This window comes from Corvus brachyrhynchos, unplaced genomic scaffold, assembly GCF_000691975.1.
Source record: "Corvus brachyrhynchos isolate BGI_N302 unplaced genomic scaffold, ASM69197v1 scaffold54, whole genome shotgun sequence".
NCBI classification, from domain to species: Eukaryota; Metazoa; Chordata; class Aves; order Passeriformes; family Corvidae; genus Corvus; species Corvus brachyrhynchos.
Window position 1 is genome coordinate 1,916,284 of NW_008237902.1, and position 7,902 is coordinate 1,924,185.

A 7,902-nucleotide genomic window follows, 5' to 3' on the forward strand; every position below is an offset into this window, starting at 1 on the left:
CCTGACGAAGGATTTGTCTGCTCCCACCCACGTTAGGGAAGAACGGTCCCGTTTGGGAGCTGTTTGCACACAAACTGTGCCTTAACCTACAGCAGGCTGGGGGTAAAGGTAAAACGTAGCAAACTCAAGGCGTATTTTTAAAACTAAAAGGAAGAATTCTTGTCAACCAGAGCTCCAAAGCAGAAAGGCTAGATAAATAGTCCCATATTCATTTTTAGGAAATTATATTTTTCCTGTTGCAGAATTGGTTTTTACTTTATTTCAGTTCAATAGTGAAGCCTCAAGACTATCTGGGGCATTTTGAAAATGAACACACTACTTCAAGTGCCGATACAATTTTTAACACACTTCCTTAAAACTGCCAGCAGTGCACAACGAGATTTTGCCAAAACTCTGCATCTGTCAAAAACTGATAGTTATGACCTAGGGGAGCATGAACCATGCACACTGGAAAAGGGCAGGAAAAACCAAGTACATGTGTATAAATGAAAATGGGTGTAATATATTACAGAATTTGACTTTGTTTTTAGTCAGGTGTACTTCTCCAACTCTGTCATTCCTTACAGCACACATTTTCTCACTCGAAGCTTTTTCTTTCAAAGTCCAATTTGCATAAGCACTAATAATGAGGACATAATAGTCTAAAAATAGAAAACATGAGGTTTGCACATAGAGGGAAAATATTTAATTAGATCAGCTGATACAGAGCAAGCCTGAAAGCAAAAGCACAAAGGGAATCCAAACTGGTGCAGACTAGCAAAGAAAAAGCTGCCCCATTCTCCCTTCTCCTTATGTTTGAGTTTAGTCAAAGCAGCATTTTCAACTTGAAAACGATTTTTTACTGTGAATTTAATCCTAACATAATATCCTTCCTGCCATAACACAAATCAAAATGGTACAGGTTTTTTATGGTGACTGTAAGTAATCCATGTTTACCAGGTACGACATCACTAATTCACGTGGTACTCCTTGTGCTACTTAAAGAGCTCAAACCATGGAGATGCAGAGGCATAAAACTGCCAATCCAGCCCCAAACAAGCCCTGGTGTCTCACCATACACATAACTGAGGTTATTAAAAGGCAGAACCATTTTAAAGATTCCTTGAAGATGTGCAGCTTGTGTAACTGATACCCCAACACTGCTAGTCTGCCAGCCTGAATAAATCCTGAACTGCTCCTGTCATCAGAAACCACATCTGGCCTCACACACCACCTGTGCACTGAGGGAACAGACTCCCTGCAGCTTCCATCCTTCCATTCATTCCATGGCAGAGAACACAGAGGCCATGGAAGCAGTCAAGCAACTTCCAAAACACCTGAAAAAGCTGTATTCTTGTTTGAACAATTTGTGACTGCTATAGTATCTAATACTTAAAACTTTCCTTACACCAAATAATGCATGTTGCTCATGCAGTCACGTCCAGGAACTGATTTTTAGACCAGTATGTAGCAGACTGCTGCTGAACATATCCAGTCACCTTGAATGCCAAATATTTAGAACTACCAGAATGGCCAACCAAAAAAAACCCCAAAAAACCAAACTAACCAACCAACCAACCAACCAACACATCAGATGTCATTTTCAGGTAAATTCAAAAAGTCTGCAAAATAACTGCAACTGACATTTGGAATGTTCCAACTCCAGATGTGTTCAAGGCCTTTGAAAGTTCACGGAAAAGAAAGCAAAGGGTGCTGGAGAGCAAATAGAGGATGCAGGCCTGGGAGTCTGGACTGCAGCTTCTGGTAGGTAGGACTGCCTGTTCTTCCCCAAAGTTATTGAAAAACTTCAGTAAAGAGGAAAAAATTAAAAAAAAAAAAAAAGAAGAAGTGTTAAGTGGCATACAGAAAACATCTTACCAACACAGATAAATTGGAATATTGCTGGAATACAGGGATAAATATGTCTTACTCGTCACAGAATAACCAATTATGATCACCATTCCATGAAAAGTTTAGTTTATGAGTACTTTCAAATTTATTTCCATGTGCAGCAGAGGAAAAGTTAGCAGTTGACTATTTATCCATACAGGGTTATAAGCTCCTTTCCTCCCCTTTTCTCCTGTTTGAGTGAAAGGACAAGAACAATTAAGTTATTGTCACACTGTTTTCAATTCATTAAAAAATAAGCAACATTCCTCTATTTCCTGATGCCTTGCCACTCATAGAGTCTTTTTGCCTTAATGCAAATATACATAACGTGCCTGTAATAAGCAGGTAACACTGTTAACTGGCATCTTCAGCCAGAATTTAAAAGATATTAAAAAAAACAAAACAGGGAAAAATGCTTAGGTTTTAAAGTATTAACTTTATTAATAAATATACATCCATATGATGATGTAAATACAGATCATGAACACTACTCCATTCCCATACACATAATTGCACACGAGTAGCTCAAGTTCATGGACATAAAAACATACACAGTATCTAATCAGGCTTTTTACAGCAGAGGACAGGGTGCTGATACTAGTTATTTAACAGATTACTGTTACCCCCAAAGTAAACCTGTGGAAAAGCAAATGATGAAAGATTGAAGTAACAGAAAGTGGTTCAAATTTTAGAATACAGATTCTTCTATTTGGAAAAAAAGTCACAAGGAGAAAGGTCTAGTCTCTACTAAAGTCATAAATATATTTAAGCGGTGTTAAAATATATGCATTAAAATAGAGAAGAATAAACTTTTGTAATCAGAAATGAAGTTTGCAGTTCCAAGTATTTATGATTGTTATCAGCTGTTTTAACTGTCAACTCTAAGGGTAGCATGAAACATTATTATACATATAACAAAGAACAGCAGAGTCACAGCTAATGAAACCATTGCACAAATGACTTCACATTCCTCTGCCTTTTAAAGCTCTTCAAAATGGGGGAGGGAGTTAAATTCTCATCTGAATTGCTCTGCGTATTGTAGTTCCAGGTAATTCTTTTCACAGACACATCACTTTTCACTGACAAGGCTTGGTTTTGTCCTGACTGAACATTAAGATCCTTCAGACAAAATGAAAATATATTCATTCAAAAGAGAGATCTTTAATGGCTCTAGTTAATTTGATCATTTTAAACTAAATCCAAGATATAAAGAACATTGCTTTAATGACAAAGCTAAGTGCTGATTTTAAAAATACCATCTTTGATATCAAAGTCAGCTGCTTCTGATGGTATCTGATTTTTTCCTGACAAAATATGGTGCTAGCATCTTGAATCTGTCCAGTGCAAGACTTTATAGTAGCAAAATTATTTGGTTTTAAAGTTTAAGTAAATTTAATCAGAAAATGAATAGTAGTTACTATATGTATCTTAAACAGTGAACTTTATAGCATCATTAAGGAATAATAGCAAGCTAATACATTTCATTTATGTATAAATAAGACGTTAGAAACTTGATAATTAAAAGAAATTATTAAACTTGACATGTCATTCTTCTGAACAGTGTTAACACACAACAGTGATCCTAGCTTATGAATAGCTGAATTATGATATATAATATAAAATAAGCAATTTACCTTACAAGTAATGTTTCATACTATGGGGGGAAAATGCCAGTTTTCCCATTGGTACTAATAAAGTTTAGGCATTAACATGCTGTTTCAGTGTTTCTCATGGACAGAAAAGTGTTGAAAAAAGCACAATGTATTCTGCAGAGTATACATAGAAAGAAGTATTTGAAAATTCCATTTCTAGTCATTTTGAATCTCCTCTTTTTTTCCTTCCCCTCACTGCATGGCACCAGTAAACTCTAGTCAGATATAAAATAAAGCAGAATTAGGAAATGCCAGCAGTGCACTTCTGCTCTCCTTCCTAAATCCAGAGTGCCAAGGAACCCACTGCGGGGTCTCTGAACACTCTTCTACTTGATGCTCATCATTTCACAACTGACAACATTAATTAGTTTTTACTGGGACTATATTTCATCTGATATAATTAATAAACACTGTAATGAACAGAAATTGCTTAGGTGATTTCATTATTTCATCAGCATACTTGAATACAAATTATACTAGCAGAACAGCAATACATCTGCATTATCTCCTGACACACAGCACAGCACCATTGAGTGGATGCACAAGTGAGGAACAGACAGGAGCAAACAGGATCAACGGGAGGAGGTAAGGAGTGGAGTTTCTCCAAGGTACAGTGGTGACATGCAACACGTTCCTTGCCAGCGAGGTGTGACACTCCTGCAGTTATACATTCAGCTGAAGAGGACTGCTTGCCCAGCTGAGTTCAGGAAAGAACTTAAAGAAGTCTTTTGTTGAAAAATTATCTGATTAAAAACAGCCAATAGAACACAGATCCTGAGGGTGAATGAACTCACGTTAGCACTTTGCATGTGTCAGAAGTTACATCTTCTGAGAGAGAATGCTAAATTTCAGACTTGCGAGTTTGTTGAGGAACAGAACGTACAACTGGATTTCAGAGCTTCAGCATGAAGAAACTATTCCTTAGTAGCAATTTAGCTGCCATTAGTTCATCTATCGACTAAGGAGCCATCCAGTATAAGTTGAGGTTCATTGTCTTAGTTGCCAGTGCATACACAGTTCCCCCAAAACAATTCAACACACCTATTGTAAAGTACAGCAAAAGTCCAGCTCAATATGTGTTAGGCATCACTGGAACACCTGAAGGCTTGCTGCTTTTTTCCTGATAAAAAAGGTATGAAACATGACATCTGTTTCTTAAGTTGTCATCACTGAAATCAAGAGGTCTAGTCAAAATGACAGCAGGCCAGAATAGCATTTATATTAACAAAAATTACCATCATCATTACCCATTCAGCACAGGCTCAATTAACCCAAATTTTTATTCTCCCCAAATCTGCAAACTCTATATATTCCCCCTCCCCAGATATTTCAAGCTACAAATTTATCATAAAGTCATTTTATATATGAAATGACTTAAACGCAAACTTTCTTCCAGATTAAAAAAAAAAAAAGTTTTAGTTTCAGTAAAATGAATTTAGAACAAACAATATACAACATTGAGGACTGATTTTTTTTTTCTTTTGAATTCTGGATGAAAGTATTTTACACACTCACACTCACACATTCTCCCACACTTAAAAAAAAATTACACACACCCAGTTGAAAAATGGAACATTTCTTTTGGGAGGAGGGGAGGTTTTAGTTTGAGTCAAGAAAGGTATTTATAGTTAACCAACAACATTTTTTTCCGGCTTGCATGCATAGATGAACTCTATATCTGGGGTCTAGCAGTGCAGTAAACTGCATCCTGTTTGCATCAGCTATACAGTTTGCTTTTATAAATCATGAAAATGGTGTCCTTTGGTAGATATATAAGCTTCCATAACTTAAATATAGTATAAGTGTCAAACAATGAAATAACTATTTCCAGGAATATCTGGCAAAACTGAGTCTAAAAATTTGGCAACAGCATCTGTTTAAAAAGTTTAATTTGTAAACATTATACGTTATTACTTTAAAAGCTATTAAACTGTTGCCATCTAAGCACAGATTTGAAAGGCAAAAGCCAGCGTAAATACCTATTTACAGATTTAAGAACATACTGTTTAATATTAATCAAGTGCCTAACTAGAATGAACAGTACTTAATTTCTTATAAAATATTTCAAATTTCAAAGAACTATTTGTGGTTTGGTATATGTACTATTAGGCATTTCAAAATTACCCAGCAGAATCCTGTAACAGTGTAACTAAAAGAACAGCTCTCACCTAAAGGCAAAGTAACTTGTCTTTGTAAGGCGCTGTGAAGCTGTAATGCACGGTACAAATACTCAGGTTTCTTTAATATCTTCAAAAATATTTTTGGAGCATTAGTTGAAATTCACTTAATGCTACAACTCCAGAAATAAAAGCTACTGGAAATCACTTTAGAAAAAAAGGGTTTTTTTTGTTTAAGTTTTTAAGTATATCTGAGGTCTTTAGAAGGTCCTGCAGAAGTGGAAAATGTGGCTTGCCACTTTCTTTATCAATTTTTATCAAGTAAGAACTTAACTGGCTAAGTTGCTTATTGTGGGGCAGGCCACATCATGAACCATCAGACAGCTAATTTCTGTCCTCCTTATTTCAATTATTTAATTTATAACCACACATCTATATTTATGAGAAACTGAACTTAAAACTAGGGACATGGACATTACTTAAGTATGGACACCAAAGCATAATGTATAATTTCAGACTTCCTTATAAATTATGATTTAAAATCAACAGAAGCCTCTTTAAACCAAAGCCTTCTCAACATTCTGTAAAACTTATGAATTGCACACGTAGGCTACGGCATTACTGTAATAAAATCTAGAAACTCAGACTTAGGCAAACATTACAAGAAAACTCAAGAAACATGCCCAAAATCAGCATAAAGCAGATAAGTCAGGAGTTATTCATTCCCTCCTTTCATTCATTAGGCTGTTTGATTTTGCTGCTAGTTTCACCAGCAGCATGTACTCCTCTGTTATGCACCATAGGGTAAGGAAAAGCTGCACTGCCACAAGTATAATTTAGATTTGCAAGCCGTGATAGAGCTTTAATGCTACCTGGAGGTCTGCCTGGGCTGACTTTGTATCCCGCTGCTTTAGTTGTACCCAAGGGTCTGCCTGGACTTGTCTTAAATCCAGCTGCTTTGGTGGTCCCCAGGGGTCGACCTGTGCTCGTTCGGTACCCTGCTGATTTTGTGGTCCCTGACGGCCTTCCACGTTTCCCGGAGCGGTTGAGGTTTTTCTTTTTCTTTAGTTCATCTTTTGTCTCTATATTCCTGCCACTTGTGGTCTGCAAGTGAGATTCGTTCAAGGCGTCTTGTCTCTGGCAGGCAATGGGTTTGTGGCTGACTGCATGGCTGTACTTGCTCTGCTGTGTGGCGTAGAGGTCAAACTGATCTGCAGCCCTTACATTGTCTTCATTCAGGCAAGAGCTCTTGCCAGTCCCACAGAAAGCTGGATTACTGCTGGCAACAGGGTGCATCATTTTCTACCAAAAGTAAGAGAGAGAAATATGTATCAATATATCATAATACTGCAGCATTCCACAAAAGAGAATCTTTCAAAAGCCACCTCTGTTTCTTAAAATTAGTCCGTACTACTTTGTCTATTTTTAGTAAACAGTATTGATGTCAGTAAATTACTTTTAAAATGAGTTTTATTAAGCCTTCACTTGAGGTTCTGCACAGTAACCTTTACACATAGTTAAAAAGGACAGTTTAAACCATGTATTATTCACATAGGTATACTTAGGGAAGAAGTAAGTTAAAAAACTGAACAACAGCATTTGAGCAACCAAGAGCTATAATATTTGCTCATGATTGATTCCAAAACCTTTCTAACCAAATCTCATCTGAATTTTAGTTGCTTTAGCTCTAAGATTAATATGCGACTCAGCTGTAAGCCAAGGAAAGATATAACTCTTTTGGTATAGTAGATATAGGATCCTAAAGATTTTTTGTTTGCTTAACTGCAGCAAAAGAATGAAGTGCTAATCAGTTTTGTTATTTCCTATCACAATTAATGTCAAAGAAAGGAATACATAAGGCATTTGGCAACATAGTTGGGAAAGCAGAGGGAGGAAATGAATTTGTAACTAAGTACAAGATGCGGGATTGCAGAAATGCCACTGCTCTCCTAGTTAGGAGAGAACTGCTAGCAATGCCAGCACTGAGATATGTTCATATTGTTGGCAATACCAATGACTCTAGGAAATAAAGCAATTATATCTTCCCTTCAACTATACTGGTTCTACAACTTAAATAAGCTGCAAATACTCAAAGTTTAAGAAAGAAATATTTAGCTATGCTGAAGACAAGATTAAACCAATAAATACCTGGCCTGTCAGAGTGTTTCTGTGTCTTACAGTTACACTTAAGACACCAAATATGTCTTCCTATGGTAAATTTATCAAGTAGATAAGGTCTGGAAGATTTATTATCTTTTCCCTAC

General features: G+C 36.4%; 1 protein-coding gene across 1 annotated transcript; it reads right to left on the reverse strand.

Annotated features, from left to right (window-relative positions):
• Nucleotides 1-2,285: 2,285 nt before the first annotated feature.
• Nucleotides 2,286-6,974, reverse strand: CUNH5orf24 (chromosome unknown C5orf24 homolog). The gene is made up of 2 exons (XM_008632649.2): nt 6,511-6,974; nt 2,286-4,641 (listed from the first exon to the last, which is right to left on the reverse strand). The coding sequence occupies exons 1-2, from the start codon at nt 6,935-6,937 to the stop codon at nt 4,601-4,603; spliced, it is 468 nt and encodes a 155-aa protein (XP_008630871.1). The 5' UTR covers nt 6,938-6,974; the 3' UTR covers nt 2,286-4,600.
• Nucleotides 6,975-7,902: the final 928 nt, after the last annotated feature.